This window comes from Phocoena sinus, chromosome 15 (genome assembly GCF_008692025.1).
Source record: "Phocoena sinus isolate mPhoSin1 chromosome 15, mPhoSin1.pri, whole genome shotgun sequence".
NCBI lineage: Eukaryota > Metazoa > Chordata > Mammalia > Artiodactyla > Phocoenidae > Phocoena > Phocoena sinus.
The window spans coordinates 87,788,914-87,808,728 of record NC_045777.1 but is presented as its reverse complement, the minus strand read 5'-3'; the positions used below and the strand labels follow the sequence as shown (position 1 = coordinate 87,808,728).

The window sequence follows — 19,815 nt, the reverse complement described above, 5'->3', positions numbered from 1 at the left end:
GCCTCAGGGCCAGTGTGGCCCGACGCCCAGGCAGCAGGAGTGGGCCGCGCCATGGACAGCCACCTCCGGACAGGCGGGGACAGCGGGTGCGGGGCTGCCGTCCAAGCTGCCCCCAAGCCCTGCTGCTGCTTCCGGCACGGGGCGGTCTCTCCTCCTCTCAGATCGTTCTGTCTTTATGACCTGCTATCTCTAGCCTAGAGGGAGGCCCTTTTATTTATAAACTCACCCGGAGCTGCCACCTCCCTGCCACCGCCACTGCGGGAAGGAGGGCGGAGCTGTTCCCGGAGGCCGGCCCTCGCCCCACGGGGGAGTGCAGAGGACCAGCTCCCCAGGCCGAAGCGTCACAGCCCAGGTGCTGCCACACCGTCCCTCCCACCCCAGGCCCAGCGCCCGTCCTGGGCCCGGGCCAACCCCCCACCCTCCTGTTACCTCTCATTCCTCCTGGCTGCCATGCTTGCTGCCCCAGGGACCCCCGCCCACCCCTTGTCCCCGCCACAGGCTCCCCCATCTCTCCCCTCCCAGGCCCTCCCAGGCCGAGGTCTCCCGCAACCCTGGATGGACCGAACATCTGCTCTCCCTGCCGACACCTGGACAGACAGCGCTCCTCCCTGATCTCCAGGTCCCCTGGGTCCTGCAGTGTCACCCCGACGCCCACCTCCAGCCACACCTGAGGCCCCACTCACCTCCCTGCCCACCTCAGTGCTCTGTCCCTCCTGCCTCGGCGCACGGGACCCCCAGCCCAGCCCACACAATCCAGGCTGCGACATACCCTCTGGGTACTACCAGGGAGCCCTGCTCGGGCCTGGTGCCCCCCAGCCCCATTCCAGCGCACCGAGTCCCTCTGGCCCCTCCCCTGCCCGGTCCCTAGCACTGCCCCCCGCTCGGCTCAGGACCTCCCTTGACTCACGGAAACCACAGGGATGCTCCGGAAGTTCAAGTTGGGCTGCGACACCCTGCCCCCCCCACTGCATCTCCAGTATAGATGGACATCTGCAGGGTCGGGTCAGCCCCCTCAGCAGGACCACCTCATGCTGTCCCCCACCCCTTCCTCTTCTCCTTTCCCCCATCCTCATCAGAGTCTCAGCCACGGGGCCTTTGCACGGCCGTTTCCTCTTCCTGGACCATGTCCTCACCCCTCAGGACATCACTTATTCTCTCACTCTTCCCAGCACTCGGCACAGTTGGGGTTTTAGTCGCCCGTCTGATAGACTCTGTATCTCCTGCCAGACTGTGCTCTCACTCACCAAGGACAGAGCCACGTCAAACAGGCTCTCAGCTGCATCTACGCACAGGGCCTGGTGCAGAGCAGGTGCCCACAGCCCTCTGGGGACTCGGGCCAGGACAGCGTCCCACTGCTCGTGCAGAAAGCGTCTGGGCTCCCGGCACCTACCCTCTGCCTTCCCTGGGCTCAGTCTCCCCACAAGGAAAGTGAAGGTAGAGGCTTCTGGGTAAAACTGAAGACTTGCTCACGTTCCTTGAGCCAGGTTCCCTCCCGAAACCTGTTAGTACTGCATAAGGGATTGTTTTATCAAGGCTTAACCCCACGAGATGGCGAGAACGGTCACAAGGTGCCAGGAGCTGGCAGACAGGTGGGGGTGTGACCCGCAGGGGAAAGCGGAGGTACAGCCCACTCTGTACTGCAGGCCCCAAAGGGCTTGGGAATGCAGAGCTCTAGGTTCCCCTGAAAGTGAGGGGGCTTCTCAGCAGGAGAACTGGCTAAGAGACGGCCCCTCCGCCACCCTGGCAGAAGATGGACCTTTATTCTTTGCAGGGGGTAGAAATAGAGGGTCTCAGGGCAGAGCTGTGCCAGGCACAGGGGGTGCATGTGGGGAGGGGAGGCACCATTCCAGAAAGAGTGAAGCTACATGACTGCACACTGAGCCTGAGGCCCCTCCTGTTCCCTCTCAGCTCCCTCAGTGCTGGGACTCAGAGGTATCTGCACCAGGCAGGAGGGGTTTCCTCCAGAGAATTTGAACAGCCCCAAAAATCTCTCACATGGAAGTCAGAGAACAGAGCACACAAACAGGAAATAGCCACTTAGAAGAAATAAACATTGTTCAAGGATAAGTAAGCTTCAAATTTAACATTAATGATCAGAGATAAGACACTACAATCAAGAAACAAGAACAATGTACTCTGAAAAAGGGACACTGCAAAACCCAAGAGGAGCTCTGAAGACTGAAACATTGAGAGCAGAAAGAAAACTTTAAATAGGAAAGTTGCAAGACAAAGTTGAAATTTCCTAGAAATCAGGGAAAAAGTGGGACTAGAATGAGAGAACCAATCTAAGACAGCCAATATCTGGATAACAGTTCTAGAAAATGAGAACAGAGAAAATAGAGGAGGAAATTATTAAAGAAATAACTATTCCCCCACCTCATGGATGTAAATTACTAGGCAAGGAGGACTCACCAACACAGAGAAGGAAGACAGACCCAAGGCCAGGCTGTCATCGGAAAACTCTTAAGTGGAAGTTAGGATTTTCAGATGTGCAAGGTCTCTGGAAGCTTGCCTCCAAGGCACTCCTTCTCAGGAAGCTACTAAAGGGTTTGTTCCACCAGGAGAAGGGAGTAAACCAAGAAAGACGTAGGTTCCAGGAAATGGAATCAGCCCAGGACTGAGATGTGGCCACAGGAGAGATGATTCCAGAAGGGTGAAGTTGGTTGCTGCCCAGGACATATCCAGGGACTTGGACAGTCGGTGGCAAGGTGAGTCAGTAATGAGGACGTGGTTAACCAGGGGGGAAAGGCAGCTGTTAGCTGTAGGAGAAATGAAACGTGCAGGAAGTGAAGAGTCACGGCTAAGGCTTGAGAGCATTTTTGTGGTCATGGTAACATACACTCTGAGTACACGTGGGGACGGAATAGCAACGTAAGGGTGACAGGTGAGGTGGGAGAGGCGCAGGCCTGGGCAAGGTGAGGGGTGGGGACTGGAGAAAGTCAGCGCCTCATCCGCGTGCTGAGAAGTCATCAGGCGATGGGAACGTGGACAGGTCTGGCAGCAGCTGGAGCATGTATGCACGCACCTGGATGTGGGTTCCCAAGGGATCAGCTAAAAGCTGAAAAGAGGATTCTGGGAACATGGGGTAGGAAGCACTGGGAATCTGTCTCCCCACCTGGAAAACAACAGCATTGGCAGAATCTGACTGATGGAACCATTCTGTAATTCTGAAGTCTGTTGAAGTCTTACAACTTCCAGGGGAAGACCTGGAGAGTACCTTGTGGTTAATTTCAGCTCTGAGAACAGATGCAGCTACCCATCCTTCCCCGCCACCCCCGCCCCCCCCAGGACAGGCCGCTGTGCAGGTGTCCTGGAGCAACTTACACAAGAGTTTGCAGGAGCTAGGGTGGGCAAAAAGGACTCTGTCCTCCACATATCAGGGATCTGTGCTCTGATCACAGGGAGACAAAGGAGGGGGACATTGTTGCAGCCCCTACCCCTCCAGCTCAAGACCTCCCAAAGATTTAAAGGGTGAGCACCCAGTTTCTCCCCTTCACTCGTGGTTTTACCCCTTTGGGAGCCAGACATCGAAGACTAGGACATTCAGGAACAGCAGCATATACAGGGGGAATTAGGAAGTGACCACACATGACCAGGGAAAGGCTCGGAAAAAAATGTGAGCAGAAATTAAGTTTACACTTCAGGCTGATCCTTGGCACAGACACAGCCTCCAACAACTAAAACAAAAAGCCCAAAAGCAACAGCTAGCTAGCCAAACAAACAGATAAATAAATAGATAGCAAGCCTTGGGGAAGGGGAAGAATCTGATTTCCAGAGTTACCACATTATGAGAATCAAATGTCCAGCGTTCAACAAAAAATCACAAGGCACACAAAGAAGCAGAAAATGGCCCTTTCAAAAGAAAAATCAACGGAATCTGTCACTGAAAAGACTTAATGGCAGATATACTAGACAAAGACTTTAAAACATGGTCTTAAATATGCTCAAAGAAAAGAATATTTGGAGAAACTCAAGAAAATGCATAAACAAAATGGAAAGAACAATACAGAGAAAACCTAAAAAGAAACCAGTAAAGAAATTCTGAAACTAAAAGTACAATCATGGAAATGAAAATTTCACTAGACGGATTCAAAGGCAGAAGAAAGAATCAGTCAACTTGAGAGGAAAATGGAAATTATCAAGGCTGAGAAACAGAAAAAAAGATTGAAGAAAAGCAAGTAGGGCCTAAGAGACCTGTGGGACACCACCAAGAGACTGACATATGCATTGTGGGAGTCTCAGAAGGAGAAGAGAGAAAGGGGTGGAGAGAATATTTGAGGAAATAGCTGAAAACTTCACAAGTCTGATGAAAGACATGAATATAAACATCTAAGAAGCTCAACAAACTCCACGTAAGATGAACTCAAAGAGGTCCACTCTGAGAAACGTTATAATCAAACTTTGAAAAGACAAAGAATCTTGAAAGCAGCAAGAGAGAAATGACTTGTCACATATAAGGGATCCTCAAATAGATTATGAGTAAACCTAATCAGAAACGCTGGAGGCACAAGACAGCTAGCCAATATATTCAAAGGAGGAAAAAACAAAACCCTCTCAATAAAGAATCCTAGGGCTTCCCTGCTGGTGCAGTGGTTAAAAACCTGCCTGCCAATGAAGGGGACACAGGTTTGAGCCCTGGTCCAGGAAGATCCCACATGCCGTGGAGCAACCAAGCCTGTGCACCACAACTACTGTGCCTGTGCTCTAGAGCCCGTGAGCCAGAACTACTGAGCCTGTGTGCCACAACTACTGAAGCCCGTGCGCCTAGAGCCCATGCTCCACAAGTGAAGCCACCGCAGTGAGAAGCCCGCGCACAGCAATGAAGACCCAACGCAGCCAAAAATAGATAAATAAATTTCTAAAAAAGAGGAGAGATTAAAGGTAATATTTAAAAAAAAAAAAAGAAAGAAATGCTCAGGGAGTCCTACAGGTGAAATGAAGGAACACTAGACAGTACCTCAAAACCTTGTGGAGAAACAAAGATCTCAGTGAAGGTAAATACATGGGCTATTATAAAAGCCAGTATTACTGTAACAATGGTTTGTAACTGTGCTTTTTGTTATCTACATGATTTAAGAGACTAATGCTTTTAAGGATAAAGCAAAAAAAAAAAATTAAGGTAAAAGCTAGTATTACAGTAAGTTTGGGCTGTGACTCCAAACCTTGTTTTTCACATACTTTAGGAGATAGTGCATTTTAAATAATTAGTAGGGGTTTTTTTTTGTTTGCTTGTTTTTTGGGGTTTTTTTTATCACTCATTGTACAGATGTAATTTTGTGACATCAACAACCAAAAGCAGTGGGGATGGAGCTAAAATAGTAGAATTTTATGCTATTGAAAAAACATTCAAAAAGCTTCTATATATTCAGTTTAGAATGTTTTAACTTTAGTATGTTAAATGTTATCCCCATGGGAACCCCAAAGAAAACAGTGATAGAATATATACAAAAAGAAATAAGAAAGAACTTAAACGTTTCACTACAAAAAATAAACACAAGATAAGACAGGAATGCAGGAAATGAGGGACAAAAAATCTACAGGGCATAGAAAACAAATAGCACAATGACAGAAGTCCCTCCTTATCAGTAATTACTGTAAATGTAAATGTATTAAACTCCCAGTCAAAAGACAGAGATTGGCAGGATGGCTATAAACACATCATCCAGCTGTATCCTTTCTCCAGGAGACTCACAAAATTGTGGAAGGTAAAAAACCAACAGATCAAAGAAGAAATCACAATGGAAATTAGAAAATATTTAGAGGTACATCAAAATGAAAACACAGCATACCAAAACTTACAGAATGCAGCAAAAGCAGTGCTAAGGGGGAAACAGATAGCTATAAATGCTGACATTGAAAAACAAGAAAGATACCAAATCAGCAGCCTAACTTTACAACTTAAGGTACTAGAAAAAGAAGAACAAACTAAAAAGAAGAACAAACTAAACAAACTAAGCTAAAGGAAAGAAGGAAAAAAAGATTAGAGATCAATGAAATAGAGAACAGAAAAACAATAGAGAAAATAAATGTAAACAAAAGTTGGTTCTTTGAAAAGATAGAATTGAAAAAACTTTAGCTAGATGGACTAAGAAAAAAAGAAGACTCAAATTACTAAAATCAGAAATGAAAGTGGGTACATCACTACTAATTGTACAGAAATAGAAAGGATTATAAGAGCACTGTGAACAACGGTATACCAACAAATTAGATAACCTGGATGAAACTGGATAATCTCCTAGAAACACAAAACCAAGACTAAGTCATGAAAAGAACAGATAATCTGAAAAGACCTGTAACTAGTAAGGAGACTGAATCAGTATCAAAAGTCTCTCCACAAAAAAAAAAAAAAAAGTCTCTCCACAAAGAAAAGCCCTGGACCTCATGGCTTCACTGGTGAATTCTATCAAACCTTTAAATAAGAATTGATACCAGTCCTTTTCAAACTTTCCAAAAAATCAAAGAGGAGGGAACCCTTCCTAACTCATCTGTGAGGCTAGAATAACCCAGATACCAAAGCCAGACAAAGTCACTACAAGAAAACTACAGACCAATATACCTTATGAACACTGGTGCAAAAATCCTCGACAATATACTAGCAAACTGAATTCAGCAGCATATTTAAGGATTATACACCATGACCAAGTGAGAGTTATTCCTGGAATGCAAGAACAGCTCAATACATGAAAATCGATCAATGTAATACACCACATTAACAGAATAAAAAGGGGGAAAACTACATGATCATCTCAATTGATGCAGAAAATGCATTTGACAAAATTCATATGGAGTCTCAAGGGGATTCAGACAGCCAGAACAATCCTAAAAAGGAAGAACAAAACTGGAGGAATTCACTTTTGATTACAAAGCCACAGTAATCAAAAGAGTATGGTCCTCATAAAAGACCCAGAATTGCCACAGATATCCTGAAGGAAAAAGAACAAAGCTGGAGGCAAAACCCTCCCAGACTTCAGACAGTACTGTAAAGCTACAGTAATCAAAACAGCATGGTATTGGCACAAAAACAGACATATGGATTGGTGGAACAGAAAAGACAGCCCAGGGGACTTCCCTGGTGGTCCAGTGATTAAGAATCCACCTTCCAGCAGCCGCATGGCACAGGGATATCGGCTCAGTGCTTTGTGACCGCCTGGAGGGGTGGGATAGGGAGGTTGGGAGGGAGGGAGACGCAAGAGGGAAGAGATATGGGAATGTATGTATATGTATAACTGATTCACTTTGTTATAAAGCAGAAACTAACACACCATTGTAAAGCAATTATACCCCAATAAAGATGTTAAAAAAATAAAAATTAAATTAAATTAAAAAAAGAATCCACCTTCCAATGCAGGGGACGTGGGTTTGATCCCTGGTCGGGGAACTAAGACCCCACATGCCATGTGGGACAACTAAGCTCGCCTGCTGCAACTACTGAGCATGCGGGCCACAACTAGACCCCACGTGCTGCAACTACAGAGCCCATGCGCCACAGCTAGAGAGCCCGTGCACCACAAGGAGCCCACGTGCCACGTATTTTTTTTAAAAAAGAGCCCAGAAATAAACCCACACACCTACAGTCAATTAACCTTCAATAAAGGAGGCAAGAATATACAATGGGGGAAAGACAGTCTCTTCAACAAATGGTCCTGGGAAAGGCGGAGAGTTGCATGTAAATCTATGAAATTAGAACACTCCCTGATACCATACACAAAAATAAACTCCAAATGGCTTAAAGACTTATAAGACATGACACCATAAAACTCCTAGAAGAGAATATAGGCAAAACATTCTCTGATGTAAATTGTACCAATGTTTTCTTAGGTCAGTCTCCCAAGGCAATAGAAATAAACACAGAAATAAACAAATGGGACCTAATCAAACTTACAAGCTTTTGTACAGCAACGGAAACCATAAACAAAATGGAAGGACAACCTACGGATTGGGAAAGAATTATTTGCAAGTGATGTGACCAGCAAGCATTTAATTTCCAAAATATACACACAGCTCCTACAACTCAGTAACAAAAAACCGAACAACCCAATCAAAAAGTGGGCAGAAGACCTAAATAGACATTTCTCCAAAGAAGACACATAGGTGGCCAAGGGGCACATGAAAAGATGCTCAACGTTGCTAATTATTAGAGAAATGCAAATCAAAACTACAAAATACCACCTCACACTGGTCAGAATGACCATCCTCAAAAATTCTACAAACAGTAAATGGTGGAGAGGGTTTGGAGAAAAGGGAACCCTTCTACACCACTGGTGGGAATGTGAATTGATGCAGCCACTATGGAACACTATGGAGATTCCTCAAAAAACAAAAAATAGAACTACCATATGATCCTGTGATCCCACTCCTGGGAGTGGGATTACAGAAAACTGATTTGAAAAGATACACACACCCCAGCAGTCATTGCAGCACTATTCACAATAGCCAAGACATGGAAGCAACCTAAGCGTCCATCGACAGAGGAAAGGATATAGAAGATACGGTACATATATCCAATGGAATATTACTCAGCCATAAGAAAGAATGCAATAATGCCATTTGCAGCAACGTGGATGGACCTAGAGATTAAGTCAAATAAGTCAGAAAGAGAAAGACAAATACCATTTGATATCACATATGTGGAATCTAAAAGAAGACGCAAATGAACTTTTATGAAACAGAAAAAGACTCAGAGACATAGTTGTTGCCAAGGGGGAGGGGAGTGGGGGAAGGATGGTTTGGGTGTTTGGCATTAGCAAATGCAACCTTTTTTTTGCAAACTATTATATATAGAATGGATAAACAACAAGGTCCTACCGTATAGCACAGTGAACTATATTCAACATCCAGTGATAAACCATAATGGAAAGGAATATGAAAAATAATATACATATGTATAACCGGGTCACTTGGCCGTGCAGCAGAAATTAACACATTTTAAGTCAACCATACTTCAATAAAAGTTTAAAAAGCAAACAAAAAAACCCCAGTATGGTCCTGTTATAAAGACAGACATACAGGCCAATGGACTAGAATAGGAAGCCCAGAAATGAACTCTTACATATTCAGTCAAGTGATTTTTGATGACAGTATCAAGAGCATTCAATGGGGATTGAATTTAAAACAAATGGTGCTGGGAAAACTGAAAATCCACACACCAGAGAATGAAGCTGGACCTGGGGCTTCCCTGGCGGTCCAGTGGTAAAGAATCCGCCTTCCAATGCAGGGGACGCGGGTTTGATCCCTGGTCAGGGAACTGAGATCCCACGTCTTGGGGCAACTAGGCCCGTGCACCACAACTACTGAGCTTGCATGCTTCAGTGAGAGCCCACGTGCTGCAACTACAGAGCCCATGCGCCCTGCAGCCTGCACGCCACAGCTAGAGAGAAGCCCACGCTCCACAACAAAGAGCCAGCGCACTGCGACGAAAGATCCCACGTGCCTAAGTGAAGATCCCACATGCCACAACTAAGACCCGATGCAGCCAAAAGAAGAAAGAAAGAAAATAAATAAAAATTTAAAAACAAACAAAAAACAATGAAGCTGGACCCTGACCCAATTAACTCAAAATGACTCAAGGACCTAAATGTAAGTCCTAAGACAATAAAGCCCTTACAAGAAAACACGGGGGAAAAACTTCACGACATCAGACCCGGCAATGATTCCTGGATGCGACGCCAGAAGACACACGTGACCAAAGAAAAACAGGCGAATTCAACTGAAATGAAAATGTAAAAATTTTGTGCATCAAAAGACCATTCATCGAGTAACAGGCAGTCCACAGAATGGAGAGAATACTTGCCAATCACCTATCTGATAGGGGATCCACATCCAGAATACAGAGAGAGCGCCTAAGGACAGACTTTGAGGGCTTTGCTTGCGGTTCCTCCCACCCTCGCTGGGTGGGGACACAGAGGCGATGGCCACGGGATGGGGTGCAGTGCTCTGCCAGCCAGCTGCCGCCTTCATCTCTTCACGAGGCCTCTAGGCTCCCTCCCCGAGGGCCCGACTGGCTCCCCACTGCAGCCATGGCAGGGTGGTCTGGCGGGCCCTTGGCCCCGCGCCTGCCGCCCTGGGGGTCCGCTGGGTTCTCCTGAGACAGTGGGGGTGGTCCAGCTGCCACCACCCAGCCGTGCACCCACCTTGCCGTCCTCGTGGTAGACGAAGATGTTCCGAGTACTGTTGTCTTTCAGGTAGGTGACCTGCAGGCCGTGCGGGTGACCGATCTTGGCCGGCTGGAAGGTGGCGTTCAGATGCTCAATCTTCATGATGGCCTTGGGCTCCTTGGCCTGGGAAGCAAGGCCCGGCCTCAGCGCTGGGCTGGCAGGGAGTCTCCAAGGGCAAGGGAGCAGGCAGGGTGGGCTCCGGATGCCAGCCACACACCTGCTGTCCCGCGTGGCTTTGAGCAAGTTACTTACCCACTCTGGGCCTAGGCTCCCTGGTCTAAGTCTAAGGTAACAGCATCCCTTTCCGGGGGGTGACAAGGCGGGCACTCAACATGTAGGCTGACCCCTCCTCTGCCCCCTGTCTGGTCCGCCCTGCTCGCGGCCGGGCCCCCCGCCTTCCTGCTCCCATCCTGCCAGGCCTCTCTCCTCTCCTTGCACTGGGGGCCGGCAGATGGCCGTGTGGCGCCCTCTGGCAGAGGCGGCGGGCCTGAGCTGCCGTGGTTACTGCATCACAGGGTCATGTTCTGACCCGGAGCCCGTCTGCTCCGGGTGTGGGTGGGGCTCGGCCAGCTGCCCCACCACACTGGGACCCCCCCCCAGCGCCTCCCCACGCACTGCCTGTGGCACCCGGGGTCACCCCGGCGTGCTTGCCGGGTGCTGGTCCCCTCTGTCCCTCTCAGGCCTGGGAGTCTCTGCCAGGGGAGGGCTTGCCACCTCTGTGCCCCAGGATCACCCACAGCACAGGGAGTGGCTGTGAGCGGGGTGGGTGGAGGGGCCCCCACAGGGGCCGGCAGGTGCCCACAGGAGGGGGCAGCTCATCTCCCAGGAGGGGCACGAGGGCAGCCAAGGAAGTGGCACCGCTGTCCAGTGGCCAGTGGCCAGCCGCCCCAGGCCCCGGGTGGGAGGCCCGGCCGCTGCCCTTGGCCCTGTGCCCAACTCACGTCACTTCTGTTGAAATACTTGAGGGCCCCCTCGCGTTCGGTCAGCACAAACTTCCGGCTTAAGAACTGCCCGTTGTCCCGGCCGCGCTTCCAGAGAAAGCCTTCTCGGTACCCTGGGGGAGAGGGGCCCCGTCGGACGGCCGCCACCCTGACGAGGCAGAGGCCGGGGTGGACCCTGTTCCCATCCCCAGGGGACCCGCAGCCCCCAGGTGCCGGGAGGCCGGTGGGTGTGAGCGGGCATCAGCCTGTCCTTGGACCCCAGGCCACCCCCTCTCCACCGGGCTGCACGCTCTGGCCCTTTTTCTTTTCTTTCTCTTGGCAGGTGTGACAGGCACGCGGGGATGTGAGCGCACCGGGCGGGCACACGGTGTGCGCTCTTTGGGTGTGAGCAAGGGCCTGGGGACGGGCCAGTGTCCTCGATCATCGGTGGGGGGAGGCCCAAGGGTGCCACAAGGGTCCTCGAGAGAGGGGGGCAGAGGGAGAAGTGAGCCCGGCAACACTGGGGCGATGGGGCCTCGGCCAAGAGTGTGGGGAGCCCCCCGGGGCTGGGCGGTGCAGGGGGAGCCCCCCCCCAGGAGGAGCCAGCCCTGCCCCCTCCTCCGCTTTGGCCCCGAGCCTCATGGTGGAGCCCCGACCTGCAGGGACCGCAGGGCCCGTTCACGTCGCTCGAAGGCACGCAGCCCACAGTCAGCTTCCCAGCAGCAGTGGGTGAGAAGGCAGCCCCTCAGGCGGCCGCGGCCTTTCCCCTCTGCCTGTTCTGGGGCTCTGTCAGGTCTGCCCCGCACGTGCCTCGGGCTGGGCCAGCTCCCTCTCAGCACCATGCTCCTGGACGTGCCGCTACGGCCCGATCAGGGATTCGTGCCTCGTCGCCACGGGGCCCTGTGGATGCCGGGGCTGTCCACCCACGCCCGGCGGACAGAGGCCTGGTCGTGCCCCGCCCTGAGCAGCTCTGCTGCGCCCAGCGCGGCCGTGTCTTCCAGGGGGCGTCCCACTGCCCTTGGGCATAGCCCGGGGTCACATGGCTAGGGGCAGGGGCCCTCACAGTCATTGCCCTACAGCTTTCCCTCTGCTCCTGCCCTGGGGAGAGGGTCCCGCTGCCCACATGCGCTGAGTGAGATCCCTGCCAGGCGCCGTCTGAGGCTGGTCCGTGCCAGGGGTGCCATCAGTAGGGGTGGTGCCCGGAGCCCAGAGCCTGACGGCGTGGCTTTTGTAGTTTGGACGCCACCGCTGGCCCCCCCAGCCCCCAGCTCCAGCCTGCTGCCGCCCGTCGGCTGTCCTGGCAGCCCCACGCCCAGCACCATGGAGGCTAGGAGCTGTTTCTCTGCTCTCGAGATGTGTGGTCCTGAAGAGGCAGCAGCCTGGCATCGGGGACGGGGCAGCTGGCTCCTGTCTGTCTGCGGTGGGACAGTGCCAGATGAGGCCTGCTCCCTTCCCCCCCGCGACTCAGAGGGCCCCGGCACCCTGAAAGCCTGTGAAAGACACGTCCCCCGGGCCCCCTGCACACAGCGCCAGCAGGCACATCCCCTCTGTGTGCGCCAGGGAGCAGGGCCACCACCGTGTCCCTAAGCTCAAGCAGGGCCCTCCCTGATTCAGTGAGCATTTGGCTGGAAGTCCACTTGCCTTTGGCTCAAGGCCAGCCCCCCTGGACCCTGCATTAGCCACACAGAGAAGTGCCCAAGGCGCAGCTTTTCTGCAAGGACGTTCCCCGCCAGCACCCCTGACCACGCCTGAGACATAGCAGGCCGAGCACTTGCACAGCTGTCTCATGTCCCCCACGCCTCTAGGAACATCCTGTGGTCATCCCCACTGCAGAGGACGAAGCTGAGGCTGGCGTAGAGTCCTGTCCAAGGCCAGTGGCCAGCAGGCTGGAGCCGCCAGCCCGGTCAGCGGTTCCCAGCCCCCAGGAGCCCGCGCCTGCCTGCGGGGCCCAGCAGGGGGCAGCAGCGCCTCGGGATGCCGGCCCGGAACGGGGGCGTCTGTGCTGCAGCCGGAATGGCGCTCCCATGGTCACGCCTGAGGCGGCTCTGCTAACATGTCCCGGGCCAGCCCAGCGGAACAGACGGAACCGCTGGCCCGAGTCTGCCTGGCTCCCAGGCCCGATGGCGAGCCGCCAGGATGCCTGATTTGGGTCTGTGATGTGGCAGCGGCATTTTCGGGTGGGTGCCGGCCAGGTCCCTGACTTTGCCCCAGCAGATGGGCAGCTCTTTGGCCGCAGCCTGAAGGTGGCGGCCCCCGACCTGCCCGTGTCCAAACTCGCCCGAGCCATCCTCTCTCAGGGCCCCCCAACCCCGTGACGCGGGACGTGCGCAGCCCAGACTCTGCCGTGGGGACGCCCGCCCACCGTGTCCCGGGCTCCAGGCCACAGGCCCCTGGCCACCCACCCTGAGGCGGGCCCAGGCCCTGGGAGATTCCCGAGCCCACTCCCGGGCCGTAGCGGTGCAGCACCCGGCACAGCCGCGGGCTGGGGGCGTCTGCTGCTAGGCCTCCCGCGTGACCCCTGCCAACGGCACCCCCCTGCCCCGGCCCACACCCGGGGCCCGGCTGGCTGGAAGGAACTGTTTTCTCCCAAAGGACTGGTCGGTGCTGGGGCAGAAGCCAGAGCGTTCACCCAGCATTTACTGAGCGCCTACTGTGTGCTGGGCCCAGTACTCGCGGCAGTAGGGGGAGCTGGAGGAAGCAGGCCGCTCCCGGGCCCGCTCAGCCGCCTCTTCTCAAGCCCTGCGTGGGGTGGCCCGGGACGAGCCCAGAGAGACCGTGGACGCCAGAGCCGGTGACGAGATGCCCACTGGGGTGGACCAGTGGCCAAGCCACAGACTGACCACCCCCCAGTGGGCAAGCAGCAGGGCAGCGGGGCAGCGTCTCAAGTTGGACATGCACCTCCCACGTGACCCAGAGAAATGTGAAGACACAAGCGTGGTGAACACACACTCACGTGTTCACAGCAGCTTCACGCATCAGCGTCACCGACTGGACACGACCCATGTCCCTCAGCTGGGGACCAACTGGTCCCTCGCACAGCGGACGCTGCACTGAGACGGCTGCGGGCCAGGCTTGGGGGCGGCCGGGCGGGGCTCCGACGTGCGGCGCCGAGGGGAGCCATCCGTGACCTTCCAGAGAAGGCACACGCAGGCACAGAGCAGACCAGGTGGGTGGGGCGGGGTACCCGGGCAGCTCATGGAGCTGTTCATCAAGTGTGCAAATCACACGTTAACGTCGTAAAAAACTGGAGCAGGGACCACGTGGCCATGCTCCAGGGAGGCACAGGGCTTGCCGGGGGCCGGGCCAGGCGTCCTGTGCCCAGGCCCCAGGGTGGCCCTCCCTGGCTAGGAGGTGGGCCCCCACGCCGGGTGGCTTCTCCTGGGCGGTGCCCTGTGGAGGGTGTCCCCTGGGCACGGGTGGCACTAGGGATAGCCCCTCCAGCCACCTCCCCAGAAGGGCCAGGACCTGGTATCTGGGTTCTGCTCCCCAAGAGGCTGGCACGAGAGCCCTGGGAGCCCCGGTCCTCCACCACTCAGGTTCCCAGCTGCTCCGGCTGAAATGGCCAAAGGGGCCGGTGGGGAAAGGTTAAAGGCCGAGGGTCAGTGGGCGCAGGCCGGGCTGAGCGCCGTGCTGCTAGGACTCAAAGCCCCTTGTCCGGTGTTCCAGGAACGTCACAGGCTTTGGGAACAGCACACGTGGCGGGTGCTTCTGGGTGTGAACACAGGTGTGAACCTGAGATCTGTGTGTGAGTGCATCTAAGAGCACACGCTTGTGAACGTGTGTGATGTGTGGCTACACGCACCATGGGGGTGTGTATGAGCCCGCGTGAACACGCAGGGGTTGTGTCAGGGTGGCACCAGGAGGGGGGTCGAAGCGCCTGCCTCGTGTGTGGTTCCAGCCCCGCCAGGGATGCCTCGGGCCCTGTATGCCCCGCGCCTGAGCTCCCTCCACGGTCCCACCGTGTCCCCACCTCACAGACCAGGACAGGGGCGGGGGCCCCGCCACTCCCCCCGGGAGCCCCCGGCTCACCGCCCCCAGGGCTCCACGCTCTCCGAAGGGGGCTGAACCCGCGAGGCACGGCCGGCCGCACCGCGCAGGAGGCTGAGCGTTTCGGCGACGGGGGCGGCCGGCCCTCCGGACAACAGGGGCCCTTGTCGCCCGTGAAAGGCGGCCATTGAGGCTCCGGCTGCAGGAGGGGACGGCCCGGGGACGGAGCCAGGAGCAGCTGTTACCCGGGGTCACCCCTGCGAGGGGCCTGCGGGGCGGCAGAGGCGCAGCCCGGCCCCGGCGCGCCCAAGCCTCGGTCCTGTTATCCCGGGGCGAGCACCTCCCGCCACACCCACCACCACAGCGGAACCGGCAAAGCCAGGCTGGCGCCCCCGCAGCGCCGAGGCCGCCGCCGTCCTACCCGGAGGCCGCGCCCCCACTCTGGGGGTTGCTGGCCAGTGCCCACCCGGGTCACATCTGTCCACAGCGGTTTCGCTGTGGTGACGTTTCCCCCACGGCCACTCAGCGGGAACTTGTGTCCCCCCCTCCCCTCACCGTTGGGTTCCTTGTTACCACAGGGACCCGTGGAGACGCCCTCCGCTCCAGCTCAGATCCTGTGACGCTGCTACCGCGCTGCTGCTCAAACCGTCCAGCTCGGCCCGGCAGCGACACTTCCTCCGCGGACGCCCCCTAAGCGCACCGGGTGCGGGCTGGGCTTGCCTGAGGCCCCGGCAGGCGTCGTGTTGGGAGGGATCCCCGCCCACGACCGAGGGTCCCCAGCAGCCCCCCGAGCCCACCCCAGGCAGGTGGGCGCCCCGGCCCGGCCTCCCTTGCCCACGTCACACCTTGGAGCGGCCCTGCCCTGGCCCCGCGGTCCCCCTCCCTGGCGTATCCCCATTCTCGGGGACCGTGGGCGTGTTGGCCCCTGTGCTGTGGGAAAGGCGCTCCTGGGGGGGCTGGGCCTTGCGAGGGACGTGGCCTGGGTGGGGGGAGGGGCGGGTGGGCGAGAGGAGCGGTGGGTGGGCGGGGGGCCTGGTCGCCCACCATCCCGACAGAGTGCCGGGCGGGGCTCTGGTCCGGGGGCCCCGGCCAGTCAGACAGCAGCGGCTGTGAGAAGCGGCGCCCTGGGTCTCCTGAACGCCGCCCTCTCTCAGGAGAAGGCCGGGGGTTGGGGGGGAGGTGGCGGGCTCTGGGGAGACAGGTGGGCGAGGGGGGGCTCCGCCGGGAGTGAGAGTCAGAGGCTGTTCAGGACCCGCGCACAGAGCCAGGGCTCAGGCACCTCTGGGAACCCAGGTGGATCCCAGCAGCTGGTGCCCCGGGCACTCCCCATGTCTCCTTGAGGGGCCCTGCCCTGCGGGTGGCTTGGTGAGCACTTCCGTGGAGTCAGGGGACCAAGCTGACGGTCCCCAGGGCCCTGCACACCCAGGACTCTGTGCCTGTAGATCTCAGGGCTCTGCTGGGCGGGGGGCAGTGGGGAGCCACAGGTGTGAATTTTCAGGGCTCGAGGGAGAGGGGGCGTTAGCGTTCTGGGCAGGGTGGGCGGGCTTAGAGAAATGGGAATCAGAGCCCCATTAAGGGTCTCTGCACCGAGGCCGCAAGCAGCTGCCGCCTCGTGTGGGGAGCAGAGACAAGACCTGAGGCTGGGCTCCCCCACGCCGGAGGTGACGTGTGAGTCGGGGGGAGGCTGCAGAGCTGCAGGGGCCGGGCAATCAGAGATGGGGGCACGCGTGCACAGGGCCCTTCCAGCTGCTGCCCAGTGGGAAGCCAGGGCCCCCGGGGTGGGGGCCGGCACTGCCTGCTCCAGCCAAGCTCTCACTGTCACCCCCTGTGGGGCCTGCACCCCGCCCGGTGCCCCCTCAGCAGCACCCCAGCAGCATCCCTGGGCCCAGCTGAGCTCGCCCCCCTTGCGCCCCGTGAGGGCTGGCCCTCTGCGACCCCCAACACAACCTATCCAGGTGAGACAAGGGCCCGCCTCCGCAGGTGGGCCCCAGCCTTTGCTCTTCGCTGCCCCAAGGGTCTAACGGAGAAGCCACGGCCTTCAAAGGCCGCCCGCTCCATCCCGCCACGTGTGCACCCCCAACGGGCTCTCCCCATCCCAGTCCCCTTGCCCGGCGCCCCAAGCACTCCCGAGGTGTCGTTTCACGAGAGGAATGACAGCAACTCGAGATGGGAAGGTCTGTGGTTGTGCCACCCTGTGCACAGCCCCACTTTCACGGGAGGGCTCCAGAAGCCGGCCGGTGCGCACTCATCTCCCGGCCGTCGTGACTCGGTCACACGCCCACCCCTGACCGGTCGGGACCAAAGCTAAGACTCTTCCTGACACTCGGGTGAAAGTCACACTTGCCTTTTTCTCATGGAACCCAAAGGCGTTTCCAAGCTGGACCTGCGGCAGTAAAGCCACCACCGGCAGGGGCGGTGCCACCCCGAGAAGCAGAACCAGAGCGGGAGACACGAGCCGAGTCCTGACGGCGCTGACTGAGAGCCTGGTTCAAACTGTGCCTGAAGCCAGGGCAGCTGTGCGGGCCGCTCCTTTCCCTGTTCTCCTTACACCCACCTGGGCTGGACAACTGCTGCTCACAACCAGGGGTCCTAATGCAGGAGCAGGCACGAGATCCTGTACCTGCCTCTGAATCGAGGCCGCGCGCCATGCGTTACAAATCGCTGAGATGTTTATGCCTGGGCGACAAAGGCTGTGGGGTGAGCCTTCCTGGGGTCCCAGAGCAGGGAGGCCGGGTTTCAGGCAGGACGGGACACAAGTGCCCCAGGGCTGAACAGGCATGGGCGCCCAGGTCCTTTCTCCCTCGTACGTCGGAGGCATCAGGAGAGGAGGAAGTGGCTCTCTGGAGTGGACTGTAATTGAATCCCGGCCACGTCCCAGCCCTGGGCCACATCAGGGGCTCGGGAGGAGAGGGGACCTGGAGCCACCTGCTGTGCAGGAGCATGGGCTGCACGCAGAGCCCCTCCTGGCCAATGCAGAATAAAGCACCTGGGCCACTTGCGTGTGATCACCCCCAGCCCGTGTGCTGACAGAGCCCCCGGGGCCTGGCCCCACCTCCCCGGGCCCACTGGCCCAGGCCCATCCACACCCCTCCTGCCAGGACCCACCCACCCTGCGGGCCCTCCCAGGGCAGAGGTGCTGCCGCCACCAGCCTGGAGGGCCCCAGGCAGCCCCCCACCCCTCGGCCGGGGTTCAGGGCTGGGCTGTGAGCAGCTGCGGGGACCCCTGGTGCCAGGTCAGCCAGCTGGCGTCAGGGGCCAATGGATGGACACGGATTCAGACCACTTAAGCAGTCGCCCAGGTTCCTAAGGACCCTGCTCCAGCTCCAGGAGGTAGGGGCGGGGGGACAGAGAGACAGGGTGGAAGGACAGACGGACAGGTGCCGGCATCCTACCTGCTGAGTAGGGCTCCTGCCGCTCGGGGTGGGTGAACTCCTGCCGTTCGTACTTGGCCCGGATCCACTGTTCCCGCAGGAGTCTGGGGAGAGAGGGGACGGGCTGGGGGACAGTCCGGCCTGAGTGCAGGCCCGCGGGAGCTGCCGCGCGGAGGGGTGGCCCTGGGCTTGGTCCCACCGCCTCGCAGGTGGCGGGGCTGAAGGGCCACCAGCTTTGGGTTTTAACACCGTTTGCTAATCGGATAGTTTCACCACTTCATAGAGTCCCCTTTTTAAAAACTGAGATGGGATTCACGTACCATAAAATCCACCCGTTTAAGGGTTCCATTCAGCAATTCCTGGTACGCTCACAGGCTGTGCAGCCACCACCAGGATCTAGTTCCACAACAGTCCATCGCACCAAATGGAAACCCCAACCGTTAGCAGTGCCCCCGCATGCCGGCCCCAACCGTGAGTCCGCTTCCTGTCGGGACGTCTCCTGTGCCTGGAGCGTGCGATGCGCTCAGAGTGTCTGGGGCTCATCCACGTGGCAGCTCAGTCACCCCACCCTCCTCCTCTGTCTGGGAGGCCAGGCTCACGCTCGGGTCCAGAGAAGGAAAAGGCCCGGCCAGCACCTGCCCGCGGGGCCCGCCCCGTGATCCCCAGAGAGCGGCTCCCCAGCGCAGCAGTGGTCGTGGGTCGCGGGAGGGCAGCAGGCAGGGGAGACAAGGCAGTGAGCAGGGGGCTTGCCCCACGGGGGCGGCCTGACGCCCGCAGCCCCCGGCCGCTCCCCTCTCCCAGGCCGCCCCCTCCCGTGGGGTCCCCCACGAGCAGCCAGCTGGGCTGTCATGGGTCACACGGTGTCCCCATCCCGCCAAATATGTATGCTGGAGTCCCAACCTGCACGACCTCAGGCCTACCCTTGTCTGGAGACACGACGGCTGAGACCAGTGAGCCGGGACGAGGCCATCTGGTGCGGAAGCCCTAACCCCACGTCAGCGGGGCCCTCAGGAAAAGGGGCGTCTGGACACAGGCCGCAGAGGGACGGCCACGCGAGGACATGGGTGCCGGCCCCGGAAGGACCCCACGCAGCCCCGGGACCAGGAGACACGGTTTCTCCTGCTGACACCGCCAGCCTGTGGCCCCTCTTCGGGGGCCTCGCCTGGGACCCGCCAAGGGAGGGGCACCCACAGGCCCACGGCTGCCTTGAGGGGGGCTGGCTCCCAGCTGCCCCAGCCACACAGCCAAGCAGGAGGCCCGGCTTCTAGCAGAGGCCAAACTGAGGGGGCCAGCCTGACCGCCACCCACGACGCTGAGGTTGAAACTCAGGGCGCCGGTGGCACCGGAAGGGAATCTGGGCCCTGGCCGCGCTCTGAGTCACGC

The 19,815-nt window shown here is 57.1% G+C and overlaps 1 protein-coding gene across 5 annotated transcripts in view; it reads right to left on the bottom strand.

Moving 5' to 3' along the window:
- Positions 1 to 19,815, bottom strand: part of ADAP1 (ArfGAP with dual PH domains 1) — a 76,934-nt gene that overhangs the window by 3,866 nt on the left and 53,253 nt on the right. For all 5 annotated transcript variants that reach the window (XM_032606296.1, XM_032606295.1, XM_032606297.1 and 2 more), the window contains exons 4-6: positions 18,454 to 18,536; positions 11,096 to 11,208; positions 10,131 to 10,277 (exon numbers count right to left, since the gene is read on the bottom strand). In XM_032606296.1, coding sequence (XP_032462187.1) covers positions 10,131 to 10,277; positions 11,096 to 11,208; positions 18,454 to 18,536 — 343 coding nt within the window. The remainder of the gene's footprint in view (positions 1 to 10,130; positions 10,278 to 11,095; positions 11,209 to 18,453; positions 18,537 to 19,815) is intronic.